This window comes from Ictidomys tridecemlineatus, chromosome 5, assembly GCF_052094955.1.
Source record: "Ictidomys tridecemlineatus isolate mIctTri1 chromosome 5, mIctTri1.hap1, whole genome shotgun sequence".
NCBI lineage: Eukaryota > Metazoa > Chordata > Mammalia > Rodentia > Sciuridae > Ictidomys > Ictidomys tridecemlineatus.
The window spans coordinates 135,534,916-135,554,697 of NC_135481.1; the positions used below are offsets into that span (position 1 = coordinate 135,534,916).

The 19,782-nt window shown below is 44.8% G+C and overlaps 1 protein-coding gene and 1 long non-coding RNA gene across 6 annotated transcripts in view; one reads left to right on the forward strand and one right to left on the reverse strand.

Moving 5' to 3' along the window:
- Positions 1–11,089, forward strand: part of Blm (BLM RecQ like helicase) — a 103,068-nt gene extending 91,979 nt beyond the window's left edge. For 3 of the 4 annotated variants that reach the window (XM_005320165.4, XM_078051150.1, XM_021722918.3), the window contains 5 exons: positions 400–599; positions 1,053–1,245; positions 4,108–4,230; positions 6,106–6,307; positions 9,752–11,089. In XM_005320165.4, the coding sequence (XP_005320222.2) occupies positions 400–599; positions 1,053–1,245; positions 4,108–4,230; positions 6,106–6,307; positions 9,752–9,929 (896 nt within the window). In that variant the 3' untranslated portion in view covers positions 9,930–11,089. Of the gene's footprint in view, positions 1–399; positions 600–1,052; positions 1,246–4,107; positions 4,231–6,105; positions 6,308–9,751 lie in introns of those variants that run through there. The other variant, XM_078051151.1, reaches the window with a different exon arrangement.
- On the reverse strand, positions 6,371–18,607 carry LOC144378001 (uncharacterized). Of its 2 annotated transcripts, XR_013439406.1 has the most exons (4): positions 18,502–18,607; positions 18,257–18,318; positions 17,045–17,346; positions 6,371–15,599 (listed from the first exon to the last, which is right to left on the reverse strand). It is a non-coding gene; the product is annotated as an uncharacterized LOC144378001 (long non-coding RNA). The 2 variants fall into 2 exon arrangements; XR_013439405.1 differs by having other exon boundaries at positions 18,257–18,601.
- Between the last annotated feature and the right edge of the window lie 1,175 nt (positions 18,608–19,782).

Here is a 19,782-nt window from a genome sequence, read left to right on the forward strand (position 1 = left end):
AGTGATAGCTGCCAAGAACAATGTCATATGCCTGTAATTCCAGTTCCTGGCAGGCTGAGGCAGCAAGATTGCAAGTTTGAGGTCAGCCTCTACCACTTAGCAAGTCCCTGTCTCAAAATAAAAAGAACTAGTAATGTAGTTCAGTAGCAGAGCACTTTCCTAAAATGTGCAAGGCCCTGGGTTCCATCCCTGGCACCAAAAAAAAAGGTATATGCAACCACAGAAATTTTAGAATTTCACTCAGATATTCTTATACAGAAATGAGTGTTGATTTGTACCACAGACTTTCCTGTGAAGTAGATGATCTATTGGTCAAACATGTTCATGAATGACTTTTTAAGCTTCTTATAAGCGTGTTGGTATACCTATATTTACTCATCTAACTTCTTCTGCCTTTAGGGAGTAAGAGTGCAAAAATTCAGTCAGGTATATTTGGAAAGGGATCTGCTTATTCACGTCACAATGCTGAAAGACTTTTTAAAAAGCTAATACTTGAGAAGATTTTGGATGAAGACTTATATATCAATGCCAATGACCAACCAATTGCCTATATAATGCTGGGAACAAAAGCCCAGAGTGTACTAAATGGGCATTTAAAGGTAAGCCATTTTAAATGTTTGTTTTATTTTATTATCTCACAGTGAGTGGACCAAAGTATATTACTGCAAAGTGCAGTGTCTCTCCCAAGGCTTACCAATACCACATTTCTTGATGCTGTCCTATAGGAACATATTCTGAACTTCTTAATTGGAAAGAGCTTAAAATTGAATTCAAGTTATTTGACATCTGTCAAAATGAATTTAATGGGTTTGAGGGTCACTAAATCTTCCTATAATCATTTAATAAGCATTTTTTAAGAAACTATGCTATACCAGATCCTGGAGACAGAAAAATGGAGAATGCATAGCCCCTATTCCAAAGGGGCTTATTGTCTACTTAGAAGAACAGTAATACAAAAAAATAAATAAATAAATGTCGTTAATCATTGAATAAAGCCCCTATTTGGGAGCAAGTGTTCATTTATCTACTCCTATGATTTCTTTCTCACAAAGGTAGATTTTATTGAAATGGAAAATTTCAGCAACTTGAAAAAACAAAAAGCTTTAGTAGCAAAAGTATCTGAGAGGGAAGAGATGGTTAAGAAATGTCTTGGAGAACTTACAGAAGTCTGCAAATCCCTGGGGAAAGTTTTTGGTGTCCATTACTTCAATATTTTTAATACTGCTACTCTCAAGAAGCTTGCAGGTAGGTGCATGTGTACCTTTCATTACATGGCACAGATTAATAAGGTAAAATTCACCTTACTAAGGAACTTCTTGAGTGATAAATATGTCCAGTCTATTTAATTATTTTATTTAATCTGTTTTGAAAGCTCTTTAACCATTTAAACTCATTCTTGAGATAAAATCATAATTCTTGAAGACAGTTCCACCAGGTATAGTGGTGCATATCTGTGATCCTAGGGACCCATGAGGCTGAGGCAGGAGGATAATAAGTTTGGGGACAGCCTCAGCAACTTAGCAAAACCTTGTCTCAAAAAATATAAAAAGGACTGAGGATATAGCTTAGTGTTTTTTTTTTTTAAAAAAGAACCTGGATTCACACACACACAAAATAGAGTTTTAAGGACTAGGGGATAGCTTAGTGGTCAGATTCTACCCACAGCACTGCCAAAAAAAAATGTGTGTGTGTGTGTGTATGTGTGTGTGTGTGTGTTTTGATATAAATATCACATTGTGTGTGGTATGATTTTAAATTTATGTTTTGCTCTAATGCTAGATGTTAAAAGATGAGGTTAATTGTATTATGTAAAGTCAGGTGTTGATTATTTGTGATGATTATTTACCTGCCTTATAATGTTTAGCTTCATTTCCATGTGCAAAAGTCAGTGTTGTGAAGAGCTAAGTTTTTTATAAAAAGAAATCATGCTTTATGCTTCTTTGAATCTGGATCTAGCATACTGATGTGTCTTTAGTTAAGAAGTACTTACTGATTGTTTCCATGGATTGAAATAGATCAACCTAGAATTTCAGTAGTAAAGTCTCTGAAAAAATAAGTTGTTCATATAATTGACTGGTGCATATTTCTTCCTGCATTTAGTTTCTTAATCATCACCTCTCTCTTCCATTCTTACCCCTACTGCCAAATCACTCCTTCACTCAGGTGTCCAGGTCCTAATGTTTCTCATTCTGGTTTGTTTTGTTGTGTGCTATGGTACTGGGGGTTGTACCCAGGATCTTGTCTATACTAAACACCTGCTCAACCACTGAGCTACACCCCAGCCCACCAGAAGGTATCAACAAAAGGTTGCACATCTCCTGAAAACAAAAATGTAATACTACTTCGTCTACTTTAGGCATTTTTTTTCTTTTTCTTTTTCTTTTTTTTTTAACATTTATTTTTAGTTGTAGGTGAACACAGTACCTTTATTTTATTTTCATGTGGTGATGAGTGCCTCACACATGCTAGGCAAGCACTCTTCATCTGAGCCACAACCCCAACCTCTAGGCATCTTTTTTTAGGTCACATAAAAAAATTGAAAGAAACTGAAATTGTGGTCATTTCCTCAAAGACTCAGTAAATTAATGCCAAATTTATTCCCCATTACTGTGTCTCCAGCTTTTCTGCATTCGTAGTTTTTTTTTAATAGTTGCTTTTTTAATGCTAATCACAGTACAATCTTTTTGAAGATGTTATGTAGCAAAGTTATATATGTAAGATACCAATAATAGAGTGACTTTGTTAACCTGTCAACAGTATTAATAGCTGGGACCAAGTTACCTGGACCAGTAACAACCAAAAGATAGCTGCCAATGGCCATCAGCAATTGTAGGATGCATCTTGACTTCCGGAATGCTACTATGTGAAAAAATATGTGACTTAGAATCAATGAAAAACAGCATTTTTTCCCAAGATTATTAGTGTAGTTTCTCAACTGGTCTCCTTATGTCCAGATGTGAGCACTATGTACATCTTAATCTTTCCAAAAACCACTAAAACTACAACAGCTTTACAGATAAGATATAAATTCTATCAAGGGTCTACATTTTACTTGCCTTTCCCACTTCATCTTCCACTAGCCCCCTTCATAAACCTTCTGTTCTGTCCCACAGTCTATCGCTTTTCCTCTAAACATAGGAATGATGTGAAAATCACAGATTGGAAAGGATATGAAATCCATCCTTTGCTCAAGTCAGATAAATAGGAATTATTACTCCCTTACTCCCCATAGCCACACAACAATAGACGCTACAGACTCAGCCTCTAAAAGTTAACCAAGTCTCTCCTCTCTGACTCCACTCCTACATTCTAGATTGTTCTATCATTACTTGTTCATGCACTGGCTCCCACCAGGCTCCTAGTTTCCATCTTTCCCTCACAGTCTATATTCCATACAGCAGCCAGAGTGACCTTTAAAATGACAGACTTGTCCAGTTGCGAGATGGATGTGCTGTCTCTCTGTAAAGGATTTTGAACTGCCTGCTCATTGCTCCATCCCACATGGGAAAGACTGGATGAAGAACAAATTTGGGCTGGGGGCAGTAGCATTTGGTTAGGTCTCTTGGGCAGGGTGTACAAGTCTGGAGTGCCAGAAAGAAGTCAGAGCTGGAAATAGAAATGTGGGTGTTCTCAGCAAATACAGGTGACATCAGTCTTACAGCTGGGCAAATCTTGGCAGTGGGAACAGTGGCAAGAGCAGAGTCTGTTTAAAGTCTGAGTACATTGCCCAGATCCTACCCTCCAGCTTCTCCCAAGCCCATGGCCCTCTCCCACTCACTGCCCTGGTTTATGTGTCCTCCCTGCTGGAATTGGATGATGGCTTCTGCCCTTTGGGCCTGTCTGCTGCCTCTGTGGTACTAACTTTGCCTAAAGCAGCCTGTGTGGGCTGGGAATATCACTCAGTTGGTAGAGTGCTTGCCTAGCATGCATAGGCCCTGAGTTCAATATCCAGCACCACAACAAGAAAACAGAAAATCGGCCCATGTGCCCAGTGCTCTGCAGTTAGCTGGCATTTAGCAGACATGAACTGAAAGAGTGAATGAGCATGAATTCAGTGGATTTTCTATGGGTGGTAATTTAAATTCCTAATTTTATACCCATGCACAGAATCTTTATCTTCTGATCCTGAGGTTTTACTTCAAATTGATGGTGTTACTGAAGACAAGCTGGAAAAATATGGTGCAGAAGTGATTCCAATATTACAGAAATACTCTGAGTGGACATTGCCAGGTTCGGTATTCAGCAAATGTGTGTTTTATAAAAGCCTGTTTTAATGTTAAGCGATATATCTCTCTGGATTAGAATTATGTGGTTTCTGGGTTGTGTTAATGATTCTTACACCTTGTTACACTGAAGTTCAAGTCCTCAGAACAGCCCCAGTGGTATAGAGGCACTTCTGAGAGGACACTAGTGTTTATCCAGTTATTAAACTTGCTAATAGGGCCCAAAAGGGAACATTAGGCCCAGTCATTGCTGGTTCTGGTAAAGTGAGTACCAAGAAATAGCAGCCCTGGGTGCCCATCTCATATCTGTCACTATCTTACTCTGTGATCCTTGGCAAACCACCAGCAACCTCTTTGTGCTTCAGTGTCCTTATCTGAGGAAGGAACATGTTATCTAACAAGTATATCTAGAGATAAAATGTAGAGGTTCAAATGTTTTGGAAAAAATGAACAAATCTTCAGAATGCTACTGTTATTAGTCAGTGAAAGAACATGTCCTAGTGAGGGCATCATTAACAGATGCTCCCAAAAGTCGCTTTAGGCATGTCCTGTAGGGCCTCATCACTGGCTGTGGAATGTACTGACTAAAAAAAAACAGAGAACAAGGAAATATTTTGTTGCAGGAAATAGTAAAAGGGCAGATGTCTGCCCTCAACTAATATATTGCCATTCAATAAGACCTCACAGACCAGCCAAGTTCAACATTTTCTTTTTTCTGTAATAAGCAAAGGAAAATCTTCTCCAGGCTAATGAAATGGTGAGCAGAAAGAGAAATAAATGAACATGTACTTTAAGCTTTCACTTCACAATGTTTTTTATCCATTAAAAAGTAGGTTCCTCATAAATATGATAATTATTTCATTAAAAGCCACTCTCTGGGGCCAGGGATGTAGTTCATTGGTACAGCACCGGCCTAACATGTGTGAGGCTCTGGATTCCATCCCCACAAAAAAAATAAAATAAAAGCCATGCTCTAATTATATTTGATGATCCTTGGTAGGAGCTTCACATTTGTTTCATGTCATGACTAGTTTGGAAGGGGCTTTTGTGCACACAGACAGGGCTGCTTCAGGGAAACATCCCAACAGCATGGTGACTATTACTCCCTCTTCTTAAGCACTTTGTGACAAGAGCTTCACCTGTCTTATACCATCTTATCCTTACAACCCCCATTTTACTGATGAGGAGAGTGAACTTTTCATTTTTCCAGAGTCACACAACTAGTATGACAGTGCTCTTTCCCCTGCGCTGTATCTGTTTCCCATATGAACCAGGGTTGGAATCCCAAGCCCTCCATGCTACCCTTCCGACCAGGCAGCAGGGTGGCCTGGAGGGCACACCAGAGCAGCTTCCTTTAAGGATGCCTTGCATTCAAATACAGATACCTATAGAAACTACCATAGATATTCTTTGCAAGTGTGTGCTTTCATACAGGCCCTTTTCCTGTATAAGATGTGAAATATTCACAACAATTATGCAAAGAAGTAGCTTTTTCTATGAAGAAATATGGTTTAGAATTTTCTGATATCCATTTATTAAGAAACTATTGTTCAGAGCCAAGGCAGAATATAATTTATGTTTCCCTTTTGTTGGGCTTATTTTTTCAAAATGTTTAAAATCATAGATAAAATTGTTTAACATTTATATCAGGATTAACTGCTCAGTTCATCACAGGAGTGCAGGCTGCAAAAGGTAGAATATGAGCTAAACCTGATTGAATTGTTGAATCAATGTGGCAGGAAGGTACCAGGAAAGCAGCTGGGGATGGACTGAACTGTGTATCTGTGTGTCTGAACTGTGAAGCTGTGTATCTTCATACAGACAGTAGAACACATGGGCCAGCTCCATATCACCTGTAAATGTCTGCATTTCCCGTTTGTAGCCAAGGACAGTTCTCCAGGGATAAGCCTTCCAGGCAACAGAGGCCCCAGAAAGAATGATCCCGAGGAACTCGATGAGGAAGAACCTGTGTCTTCTCACTACTTTACAAATAAAACCAGAAATGAAAGAAAGAGGAAGAAGATGCCAATCTCCCAAAAGTCTAAGAGGAGAAAAAGTAGTTACGGTGGTTTCAAGCCAAGGGGGTATGTTCTTTGATATCTTTTACAACATAGAGTATAAGGGAGAAAAGGACAAGTATATATAAATGCTTTGAAACATTTATTAAAATTAGCCATTGTTAAATGTTGCCTTTCCAGCTAATGAACTGAGGGTTAAGGTCTGATCCAAAACAAAAACATTATTCCAGACTTTTTTAACCATCTACTCCTAAATTGATTATGACTAATGTTTTCTAATTTATTTATTTATTTTTAAATAAATGACAGTGGAATGCATTACAATTCTTATTACTGCCATTCAATGAGCCACTGCAAGAGTTGCAGAGAAGAGACCGCAGTGGGGAAACCAAAAGGTCAAGCAAGCCAGGCTTCTTGGGGCGGGAGCACACATAAATGACTTCTATCTTCCCTTTCCCACTTTGCTCTGCTGGGATGTGTCTTCTCTGGGGGCTGTCTGTATACCGAGCAAAGAACAAAAGCTAGTATGGTCATATATTGACAGCGTGCTTATAATGCATAGTTTTTAGTAGCATCTTTCCTGACTTCTGCCAGGGCACCTCCACCTTCTGCCTTGTAGGTAAGGTCTGGCAGGATGAACAATTCCAATCAGTCTGCCTGATTGTGACTCCAAAATGACTGTATATTGTAACAGAATTGCTTGCAGAGAGAGAGGGCAACCAGTCTGCAGTCAACTTTTGCAATCTGTTGTGTTTGCTTTTGTGGTTTTTCTACCTCTTTTCCTTCTGGATAATAAAAAACAAAAGTGGAATGGGGGAAAAGAAAGGAAGGCAAACGTTACCAAATTGTCATTTCTTGTTAAGTTCATAAACAAACATCTTGTATGTGCTAATCCTTCTGCCAGGGTACAGAAATTGAAGGAATTAGTAAATCTTAGTTTAATTTTGTGGTTTTTAATGCGCAAGTGACCGGCAGATATCCTTTACTGGGGACATTTTCTTATTTCCTTCATTTATTCCTCTGCCTTGGGAAATACTCATTTCCTCATTCACACAGAACAGAAGACCTTAAAAGGCCTCTGGTCCAACCCCAGCGGGTTTATGGTAGGGAAGCTGTGGCCTGGCTGACGTGGGGAGGGTTTGCCTGAGGCAGGCCCAGCCAGGTCTCAGTTTCAGAAGTAGGACCAGGCTAGCCTAGAGGACTTTCATTTCTGCACTTAGTCTATGGACATTCCTCAAAAACATGCATGATCTCTTCTCTCAATTTTACTTATTGGAACAAAGCAAAACCCTGTTATATTATTCACCGCTGTTGACTCCCTTACTCTGTCACCTCAAACCTAGCTTAATAAGTAGTCAAACTCATACTTGTCCAAAAGCCAGTTCCAGTTTCCATGCTAGGTTCTAATTAGCCTGTGTGTTTAAGATAGGATTCTTTGTAATTCTCACTGGCTGATACCAGTGCGTTTTGTAACTCTGTTCCCCCTTGCCACAGCCTCTTTATATCTGCACTCCATTCTCCTGGTTTCTACTGGCTTCTCTGAGAGGTGGTTTCCCAGCTCCCAGTCTGCTCACCTGGTTGAGAGTCCCTCCCTGCAGAGAGAGAGAGAATAAACTTGGCTCTTTGCCAGAGACCTTAGCTCTCCACCCTGCCCTCCAAGTCTCCAGGATAACACACAATGAGCCAGTTGTGTTCCTGGATGTCTGAGTGGGAGGAAAATGGATGGCCCCAGTGAAATGGAGGCTGCTGTTGGCAGATTCATTCTGTAAATCAACATAAACAGCAGGTTTTCGCTCTGGGCTTAATTTCTCAGCAGGAAATCAGCATAGGAAAACTTCAGGCTGCTGTCTGCTACCTTAGCAGATCTTTGCCAGATCTGCAGTAAAATTGCCCTAGAGGAAGAGTTAAAATGTTGAAAAACCACTTTTCATCCAGCCCATGAGAATGTCATCCCTTAGAGGCTGTGGCCCCCAAATCAGAGCTGGGAGGCTACCGCCTGCCCTGGTGCCATGGAAGTAGTGGTGGGCCTAATTTGGCACTTGGGTGGGTTGCCGAGCAGCAGGAAGGGCTTCTCTAGGTAATGCTGCTTGTGTTGCACTGTTAATATGCAGGCCTCACCTCATAGTTGTTTGGTTTGGATTTTATTTGGGGGAAAGAAAGTTGTTATCAGCAAGAGAAGCAATGTGGTGGAAGGACTTTGTAATAGGCTATTTCAGGGGCTTCTTCCCTGGTTTTAAGGGGCAATGGAGTGGGGGGAGAGACTGGCAGATCTTTAGGTGTAAGCAAGGTGGCTTCTGGTTTATGTGGTCCTGGCAGACACCACTGGGTGAGGCGATGCTTGCCCCTCCCCAGGGAACCACATCTTCAGCTTTCCTCTGGGCTAGTCTGGTGAGAAGAGGCTTATCCCTGCTTCTCCTGGCCAACCAAGGGGCTATGGTAGCAGGACCATGAACAGGAGCCCAGCTCTGCTTCATCTCCACTCGCCCACAAGGCTGCCTTGGTCAAGATTGAACAAGTATGATAATTCCAGGATATCTCTTGGTCAGGGATTTTAAAAGTATTTTTGTGTGCAAGGCATGGTGGCCCACACCTATAATCCCAGCTACTGTTGTGGAGGCTGAAGCAGGAGGATCAGAGATTCAAAGCTAGCCGGGTAACGTATTGAGACCCTGTCTCAAAAAATAAAAACCACGGGCTGGGGTTGTAGCTCTGCTGTAGAGCACTTGCCTCGAATGTGTGAGGCACTGGGTTCAATTCTTAGCACCACATATAAATAAGTGATTAAAATAAAGGCCCATCAACAACTAAAAAATATATATTTTTTTTAACATTTATTCTTTAGTTGTAACTGGACACAATATCTTTATTTTATTTACTTATTTTTATGTGGTGCTGAAGATAGAACCCAGGGCCTTGCAGGTGCTAGGTGAGCGTTCAACCACTGAGCCACAATCCCAGCTCCTAAAAAATTATTTTTAAAAAATAAATAAATAAAAAGGGCTAGGGGACGTGGCTCAGTGATAGACCACCCCTGGGATCGGGTACCACCAAAAAAAAAAAAAAAGATTTCTTTCATTTGATCAGAATAGATCTGGGTGTATGGATCTCAACTCTGTTCTCTGCAGAGGGGCTCTGATTGTAGGCAGAAGAAGGAGTAGGCAGAGAGAGGGTCTGAGGCCTGGTCACAAATGACAGAATTAAAAAAGAATCCTTGACATTTAGAAGGACAAATTTAGGATACATTTATATGATGGACAGTGGGCCTTTCTTCCTTCAAGAAATTGAGGATGTGTTTTTACTCCTAGCTATAGTAGTAGTAAAAACACATCCTCAATTTTCTGTATATTTAATAAAGGAAATTTGCCTTACCCAGGGTTACAGAGACATGAAGCCAAGGAAAATCATGGATCATGGCTCCAAGCAGGTTAAGAAAAAGACTGTTTACTTTTGTTTTTGTTTACCATTTTAATTTTACTTTTCTTCTTCTTTTTTCCTTTGTCACATTTTTAGGGGGACTACCACGTGCAGAAAGATATCTTCTAAAAGTAAATCCTCCAACATAATGGGATCCAGTTCAACCTTGCATGGTTCTCAGGCAACATCAGGGGCCAGAAGAAAATTGGGAATTATGGCACCACCAAAGCCTATAAATAGACCATTTCTTAGGCCTTCATATGCATTCTCATAACAACCAAGTCTTGATGTACATAGATCTTGTTTGTCAGCATCTGACCATCTGTGAATATAGAGCTGTTAGTCTTATTATGCCATTTTGAAATTTTTACTTATATATTAATATTTAAATAAATGCTTAGGGAAGATCATTCTTATTTTTTGAATAATTTTTTTTTTTTAATTGGAGAGTGAACTCAGGGGTGCTCAACCACTGAGCCACGTCCCTGGCCCTATTTTGTATTTTATTTAGAGACAGGATCTCACCAAGTTGCTTAGCACCTCGCCATTGCTAAGGCTGGCTTTGAACTTATGATTCTGTCTCAGCCTCCCAAGCCACTGGGATAACAGGCGTGCTCCACTGAACCTGGCTTAAATAATTTCTTTTGAATAGCATGTTTTTCTGCCACTAGAAGTGTTGTGGCCATTTTTTCTCAGAATGTCTAAGCAGCAGCTGAATCATCTCTCAGATAAATCCTAAGTATAACATGAAACACAGAAGTCAAAGGAAGAGACACCCATGGGACATTGTGAAATCGTACAACAAAATTAAAAGACAAATGACAGAGAAAATACATTACAAAGGATTTATGTACACAATATACAAAGAGTATCTATAAATCATTGAGAAAAGCTTAATACAGAAGACAACTAACAAAGAATGTGAATGGCCTGGTTCCAGAAGAAGAAATACTAATGTCCCACAAATATGTGAAAAATCCTACATTTTTCTAATTAAAAATATGAATTTAAACCATGAGATGCCATTCTTTTGCCTGTCAAATTTTCAACACTGGAGCTAGGTTCAGTAATGCATGCCTGTAATCTTAGCTATTGACAGGCTGAAGCAGAAGGATTAAAAGTTCAAGGCCAGCCTGGGCAATTTATTTTATTTATTTATATGCAGTGCCAAGAATCTAACCCAGTGCCTCACACTTGCTAGGCAAGTGCTCTACCAATGAGCCACAACCCCAGCCCTAAGCCTGGGCAATTTAGTGAGATCTTGTCTCAAAAATAAAAAGGGTTGTAGGTATAGCTCAGTAGTAAAGTGTTTGCCTAGCATGCATGAGGCCCTGAGACCAATCCCCAGTACTAGAGGAAAAAAATTTGTTTTGTCAACATTGAATGGAGATGGCCAGATTCTATTAATAAGAATGTATTAAATATTGACTTGGCTCTTGGTTTGCCCTTTGTTTGATGTCCCACCCCTTGACCTCATTCAGGAGAGGACTTCCGTGCTACAGGTGTTGAAAGGGTTGGCTGGAAGCCTTCAGGGCCACAGCCTGTGGCCTCAGGTCTGAGGTGGACCCTGCACCCACTGGGAGGAGCTGCTTATTTCCTGCCTCCTTAACTGCCACCTGAGGATTTTGGCTCTGTATTGACTGCTAGGGACTGGCCAAATGAGTTTGTGGAGGGCTGAGCTCCATACCCCAAGACGTCTTTCATAATTAACTATTTCAGAGAAACCACTTTTCTGGCAAACCCTGACTTGAATTGCAGGTAGAAGCTGCTCTAGGTGTAAAGAGAAGGAATGGAGGACCAAGAAGCCAGTAGTTGAGGCCCTAGATAATGTCTCAGCACAAGGTCTCCCTGAGCCACAGTATCACTTTCCACTTGCTGCAGCATCGTGGGCCTTTGCAGAGCACACTGAGCAGAAGTGAAGCCACATCCTTTAGTTTCCTGCACACCTCTGTACTAGGCTCTGGAGATGCAGTTCAGCCTCTCGTGAGTGCACACTCTGCCTTCAGGGGCTTCCAGGGCTACAAGGGAACAGAAGCAGGCAACACTACATGGGAACCCAAATGGTAGAGAGCTGAGGCCATGTATGTGCAGGGCCAGCACTGGCCTCTGCCCTTGCCTTATACCTCTCAGCTGCAGCTTCAAGAATAGGGTGGCTCACCCCACTTCCCAGCAGGAGTCTGAGGCCTGGAGACTTTTGACTTAAAAAGTCTAACCATACGTAGCAGAGCCTGGCCCCAGACCCAGTTCTGGAAAAGTTGTAGGTTGGAATGAGCTCCCTTCAGTTCATCTGGCCCCAGGAGGGGGCACAGTAAATGCAAGCTGCCTAACTCCAGCTTGGCCTCTAGCCTTCCCAGATATCCCCAGGAATGCAAGTGCTCCTCCCCTCACAGGGTAACCCCAAAAGAATAGAAGCAGGCAAGCCAAGACAAGTGACAGCAAAGCTGCTCCAGGCTGGGCCATAATGGGAACCCTCTGTTGACACAAAATTCACCACCAAGGGGCAGGCAGGGTACAAGTCCACCAGGGAGTTCCAGCCCAGCACCATCACTGGCCCACCTTCCCGGGGGCATAGGAAGGCCATAAGGAACACCTGACTCCCACCTTCACCATCACCCCTCTGGAGGTCATAGGAAGAATCGCAGGCACAGGAAGAATCGGAATCTGTCTCTAGAGCTGTGTACACACCCTCCTGAGACCCTTTCACTTCAGTACAGTCAGGTGGGTCCTTGTTTACTTCCTCAAAGGAAGAAAACAAACATTGAGAGCCTGGTCTATGCCAAGGGCTGTTCCAGGAACTCCCACATAATGTAGTCCACCACTTTCATCCCCCAACAGCCCTGGGAGGCAGGCACATCATAGTATCCTTTTTTATACAGAAAGCAGAATTCAGAGAGGTTATATAACTTGCTCAAACCCACACAACTAGGAAGTGGTAATAAGTAGGGTAACACACATCTCAGTTTGCCCTGAGTCCCCGTTTGTATCTGTTGTCCTGGTGTCATAATTAACACAGCCCCTTTCATTCTCAAAAGTGTTCCACATAGGACAGTAAATTAGATGGAATCCAGGTCTGTGCTCTCAAGAATCTGCGTTCTTTCCCTGTAAGCCAACCTCTTCTCCCAACCCTGTTTTTCCAAAGTCTCAGGAGCCGCCTGCTCTGACCTACTCTGCTCAATACTGCAGGCTCCGGGGACAGAGGCTGCAGAACTGGCCCCCAGCACAGCTGAGCTGCTGCTTTCTCCAGAAGAGGAAGCGGAGGCTGTGATCCAGGCCCCCTTACTTTTCTTGAGAAATTGCTTCTCTTCCTCCTACCTCCCACAATGCCTGGAGCTGCTCTGAGCCCTGGAGGCCTTGGGGCTCCCAGAGGCTCAGCCCCAGCTCTTCCTTCAGCTCTGAGCTGGCTGGGTGAGGTAACAGCCGCCAGCTCCACACAGTCCCCAGGGTCCTGGGGTAGCCAGGGTAGAGTCCTCTTGGGTCCTGCAGTCTCTTCAGTGCAGCTGTCACAGCCCCCCTCATGGCCTTGCAACCAGGGTTCAGAGAAGCAGGCTGGGCCCCAAGCTCTGCCTACACCCTGCGAGGTGCTGCAATCCTGGGTGCTCTGAGGCAAGGGCTCAATTTCTGCAGAACTTAGCTGCAAGGACCCACACCCTTGGCCTTGCACATGCCCTCCTGCTCTTCCCCTGACTAAGGCTCTCAGCCAGACCGTGTTCACCGTTGGAAGGAGAGGGGGGAGGATGAAAGCAAGACACTGCAGTGGTTGAAGAGGCCTTCCAGCCTGTTCTGTTAGCCACTAGAAGACAGGACAGGACAAGAAGCTAGAACTTGATTCTGTGAGGGTGAGACATCCCCAGAGCAGGGCCTGAGGCTGGGTCTTTGACCAGGTGTAGTGATTTCACTGCTCCACAGCATGGTTCCATGATCCCAAAGGTTTCGCCACCAAGCCAAAACAGTACTCTGATGGCCCCTAAGCTGAGATCTACTCAGGATGTGGGAGTTCACTCCAGAGGGTCTCTGTCCCCATGGGTCCCCCACTCCGAGCCTGCCATGCACAAAGTCTACTGGTATCACCCATTTCCTCAGTCCTTGCCAATTGCCACGTAACCCCAGGAAAGATCAAGCAGGCCCTGACTCTGCCCAGATCTGGTTTGGAGTGGAATACAAAGGAAAGACTCCCTCCGCAGGGGATGACACAGGGCAATGACCCTCAGCTTGCAGAGGTGGTTTGCTGGGAACTCCTGATGGGGAGCTCCTCACCATCTTCAGGAAGGCCCTACAGAGTCTCCATTAGCAGACTCCGGCCTCCCACCCTGGACATCAGGCTCCAAGACTTGCGGGCAGAGTCCTGCTCAGACCAAGCACCCCTTGGGAAGGCCTTTGAATCTCCTGTGACAGGAGAGGCAGAACCCCACTAATATCACAGAGGAACAACTGTGTCTGCAGTGGCCCTGCTGAGCGACGGGGAAATAGCACCAGACACATGCCCAAATGGAACCCAGACACAGCCTGCACAACTGCATATGCACGGCACAGGATGGGCACTTGTACACCTAGCATTGCCACAGGTCCAGAGTTGGCAGACCTGTCCCTTCCTCAGCAGTCCATGACCTCTGCAAGCTCTACGGCCTCAATTTTTCATGCATGCACAATAAGAATAACACCTGATTCCAGTCTCCCAAGGCTGTTGTGGGCATCCATCCTTTTGGTCATATATTCCACAAACCTTTTTTTTCCTTTCTCCCCACTTCCTGCCCCAGAACTAGGGATTAAATCTGGGGATGCTCTACTACTGAACTATATTCCCAACCCTTTTTATATTTTATTTTATATTGAGACAGGGTCTCACCAACTTGCCCAGGCTGGCCTCCAATTTTTGATCCTCCTGCCTCAGTCACCCGAATAGCTGGTATTAGGATTACAGGCATGCTCTACCATGCCCAGCTGAGAAAGACAGGACCCAGGCCAGTGGTCCTCACACTTACCCAGAATTGCACCTGGGGTGATGGTGGAAAGAGTCTGACTCAGCAAATCTGGGAGAGGCTTGATAGTCTGCTTTTCTTCATTCAATTTATTTTTCTTTCATTTTTTTTATTTTATTTATTTACTTCTTGCGGTACCTGGGATTGAACACAGGGCCTTGCATGTGCAGGCAAGCACAGCACCACTGACCTACAACCCTCCGAAAAGTCTGCACTTCTAACAAGCTTCCTGGTGCTACTGATGCGGGTCCTAGGCCCACATTTGGAGAACTACTGGCGTCCTACATAGAAAAGGGCACCAGGGGGCAGCCCTCAGGGTGAACACAGATCACAGCACTTTTAGCTTCTTGCCTGCCTGCCTTTCTTCCTTCCTAAAATAGGGACTCCCTAGGCTGGGCAGGCTGGTTCAAGCAATCCTGCTCCAGCCTCCCTACAAGTTACAGACCCACATCACCATGCCCAGCTCTTACTTCTCTTCCATCCTTGGTTTCTAAACAATAAGAATTAAGGTATGTAGCGCATGCCACTAATCCCAGCTACTCAGAAGGCTCAAGAGTTAGAGGCCAGCCTGTGCAACTTAGCAAGACCCTATCTCAAAAGAAAAATAAAAGTGGCTGGGGATGTGGCTCAATGATAGACTACCTTGGATTCAAACCCCAATATAAAAAATAATAATAATAAAAAATAAAATAGAGAAGAAGAAGAAGGCGTATATGTGGTCCCCTGATGGCTAGGTTATCTCCATCCTCAATGTTGGACTGGCTTGGCAAAGGAGGCTGGGGAGAGGAAGAGGAGTGTGGAAGTGGAACAGTGGAACCACCTTGCACAGAAGAGATGATTTTCAGGAGACTCATCTCCTGAGAAAGACAGGGCTGTAAGCCCCTTCCAGCTTCAAAGTGCATCTTCAAGAATCTTTGCAACAAGAAGGAACAGCAACGCCATTCCCAGCAGGCACTTTTCAGGGTGTGCTAAAGGCAAAGGAAAAACAGACTGTGTGAGCAGACATTTCCCAGGGCTTGCCAGCCTCTGGGGTCAAAGGAGGTCATCTTACAGCCTAAATCTGCCTGAGAGCAGTGTTCTGTCTCCCTGCAGGACCAGGCAAAGGACGCTTCATAATGAGCCTGTTGAGGACTCCTAGACAGTGGCCTTAGGCACCAATGTGTGACCTATACTTTCTAGAAAAACACAATTTAAATGTTTGCTTACAGCTTGCTCTCTTTGCCTAAGCCCCAACAGGATTCAACCAGCTGAGTTAGGAACAGACTCAAGTCTTGGGACAGGAGGGAGTCCAGGCTCCCCACACATTCATGAGAAGGAAGACTTATCAAATGGCTGTAGTGTCAGATTGTTTGGTGTCAAAGGCCAATTTTACCACTTACTGTGTGACTTTGAGTAAGTTACTTAACTTATCTGGGCCTCAGAGGAATCATAACTGCAAAATTCTACGATTCTGATTTTTTAGGAAGACTGACAAGATAATATGAACTCAGCATCAAGTAGTGTGGCACCTTGACACTCCCTGAACATGAGCTATTGTTATTATAGCAGAGTATATGGACACATACTGTGTATATACTTATTTGTTGTATAGATTTGTACAGATGTTAATTAGCAAATGAATTGGACATAGTTCTTAGTTGACTCAGCCATTTAGCCATTCTCAATTTAGTCCTTTTATGAAATTGCTGTTAAAAAGAAGAAGAAGAAGCAGCCTCAGGCTAGGAGTATAACTCAGTTGTAGAATGTATGTTTCGCATGTTCAAGGCCCTGGGTTCAATCCCCAGCATCAGAAAGTAAGTAAATAAATAAAGCCTCCTTCAGGCATGGCCATATCCATCCACCCAGCCATAATAAGCACCCAGATTCCAGAATTCTGGAGATGGGCAGAACAAGTAGGCAGTACCCCATAACCCAAGAGTTCTCAATCCAGACTCTAGGAATCCCTGGAAGACCCAGGGAATGGACACCTCTAAAATCCTCAATTGTGTGACTATTTTTAGGCATTGCAAATATGCACTGACCAGCACAGCCACTCCCAGGCCTCTCTGAAGCAAACCCAGGGACAAAGATGGGGGTAGCTCCTTCCCTGAGAGCCAGGCATTCTCCAAAGTGAGGAGACGGTTCAGCAAAGAAGGTAGCCAGAGCAAACTAAAGAACATGAAACCCCCCCCCCCCGGGATAAGGGGACATTATTTCCAAAAAGAGAGTAAAAGCAAGGTGCCTGTAAGTTGTTGGGAGATAAGCCTGGGAGACTTGCCTGGACCAGCAGCGAGGCCCTCAGTGGGCTGCGGGTCCCACAGTGTGAATAGGTGGAGGGGTGGACAGGGTCCTGGGTTTTCAGCCAGGGTAGGGGCAGTGTGGGACTGTGTCTGGTTCCCTGAGCCTTCGGCCCCTCTAAGTTTGGCTTCCTTACCTGTGAAATGGAATCCCAAGGGACAGCAGTGGCCCCTGGCCTGTCAGCCCCTGAGGTTGCTGTGAAAAGCAGAGAAACCAGCGCATGTGGATGATGTCTTCAAGGTCCACTTAGGGGCATGGGGGCCCCGCAGCCTATGTGCAAGTCCAGCGCAGTGCTCCTACATCTAGCCAGGTCATCGCAGCCACCACCGCGTGACTGCCAGGAGTCTACCGAAGTCCAAGCATGCTTCACGTACCTCCCAGAGCAGGGTCACCGGTGCAAGCTGGGGCGCTGTCATGACTCACACTCCCTGGGGCACACTGGGGGAAAGGGGACGCTCTCATCTTCCATTTTTGGTACATGCTATCCAAACAGAGGGCTGGGACTGAGCAATAGAGGTGACCCTGGGGGTCACCACACCTGTAATCCCAGTAACTTGGGAAACCAAGGCAGAAGGATTGCAATTTCAAGGCCAGTTCAGCAATTTAGTGAGACCCTGAGCAACTTAGCATGACCTTGTCTAAAAATAAAAAGGCCTGGGGTTGTAGCTCAGGGGCAGAGCAACCCGGGGTTCAATCCCTAGTACCCACACCCACACCCACCCCCCAAAAAAGAAAAATGAGGACCCTGGGGGATAGGTGTCGGGAATGAAATTTAGCAGGCAAAGATCAGAAATGATCCAGAAAGAAATTAAATGGCAGCTTTGTGGTGACAGTGAAGTGCTTTCCCCCCTCAACTCAAAAAAAAACTCCAATAAAATGTTACCTGATGGAGTGGGTCTATTTAGAGCTCAGCAGTTTTGAGTTCCTGCGCTGACTGGCCAGGGCTCTGCTCTCATCCCAGGGGATGTCACATGCTCTCATCCTCAGGGGATCTCTCCCTGTGCAGAGAGCCCTGTTCTTCCCCCTTTTCACAATGGGGCCACTGAACCACCAGGGCCACAAAGAAGTCAAGGGTGGACCAGGATTCTTCTGGGCTGCCTGACATCACCAGGCTGGCCCAGCTGGGTTACCTCAAGGTGGGGCAGGATGAGAAGGGAGCCAGCGTGGGGTGACAATATGCAGGACACCTCAGCCCAACTGCCCAGTCAAGCTTTGCTACCCTGCTGTGGCCCAGACTTCTCTGGCAGCTCCTTCTCTGGGCAGCTGAAGACCCTCCCGAAAAACCTGACCAACCCCATCTCCAATCCCAATTCCAAATTTCCCACCTTTTCTGATGCTGCTTGCTCACCTGGGTCATTCAATGAGAAGCCTGGTCCAAGGTCACTCGCAGGTTCCTAGCTTAAAGCACTGCTGGGGGAGGGAACGTGGGGGTCATTCTCCCTGGAGGGACTGGGATTGGGAATGGGACTGCTTGTCTGGCTACCTTCCCCCAATAACCCCAGACCCAGAAATAGGAATGGGGCCCCCCAGGCCTTAGACTAAAAGACCTTCCTGCTCTAAGAGGTAGGCTGCCATAAAAGGTAACACACTAACCCCGGTCCCCAGATCAGGAATCAGCATTTCCAGTTCTTCAACCCTGCCTGTTACTGACTTCCTGTATGACCCTGGGCAAGTCACTTCCCCTCTCTGGACCTCAGAGTCCTCACCAGTAGAATGGAGGCTAATAATCAGATTGGCCCACCCACTAGGACATTCCAAGCCTGTTCAGTGTTCAGCACTAGGAGGATTTACATAAGCAGAGCTGCATTCCTTTAATTTGACTAAAAGATAAATGCCCCTGGTCAATGAGTCAGCAGTTCTCAGCCCAGGCCAGCACATCCACGTCACCTGGGTGGGGAGGGCAAGGTTCTGCCCAGACCCACAGAACCAGGTCTTTGGGGCACAGTCCTGGGAATTTACTTTTTTGGAAGAGGCTGCTAAGGAAGTCCAGACTGTAAAAGGAAGACGGAGGGAAGAGTACAGACTCTCTTGCCCTGTGCCTGACAAAATTTGAGTGTTGACATAAAAAAAAAACAAAACAAAAAAAATGAGTTACCTGGTGTCCACCTGTAAGCCCAGCAACTGGGGAGGCTGAGGCAGGAGGATCACAAGTTGAAGGTCAGCCTCAGCACATAGCAAGAGCCTTTCTCAAAATATAAAATAAAAAGAGCTGGGATGGAGCTCGGTGATAGAGTGCCCCTAGGTTCAAAAACAGCCCCCTGGGGCTGGAGATGTGGCTCAGCGGTAGTGCGCTCGCCTGGCATGCGGGCGGCCCGGGTTCCATCCTCAGCACCACATAAAAAACAAAGATGTTGTGTCTGCCGAAAACTAAAAAATAAAATATTAAAATTCTCTCTCTCTCTCTCTCTCTCTCTCTCTCTCTCCCTCTCTAAAAAAAAAAAAAAAAAAAAAGAGCCCCCTAACCTCCAGAGACATGGTGTCCCATCTCCTCCATCTTCATGGACATGGGATGGTACTAGCCTGGGAGAGGGACACACACACTCAGACAGGAAGAGGACAAGGCAGTTAAGGAATAGCAGGAAGGAGACCTGGAGCCCCAGTGAGGGTGGCCTCAGTCAGGGGACTCTCCCCGGCCCACCTCTGTTACTGAAAAGCAGAAAACCTCACAGTCCACCAGACTGTCTTTCTAAGGGGCAGCCTGGTTCTGCTGCCAGAACAAGCTAAATGCCTGGAGGATGAGCCAAGAGGGAGAGAGATAAGAACTTGCAGACAACCGACACTCAACTGCCCGGAAAGGGAGGGCGATCACAGGAGGCCACAAACTGAGAGGAAACATGTGTCCAGGGGTGAAGGCAATTCTTAGACACTAGTGGC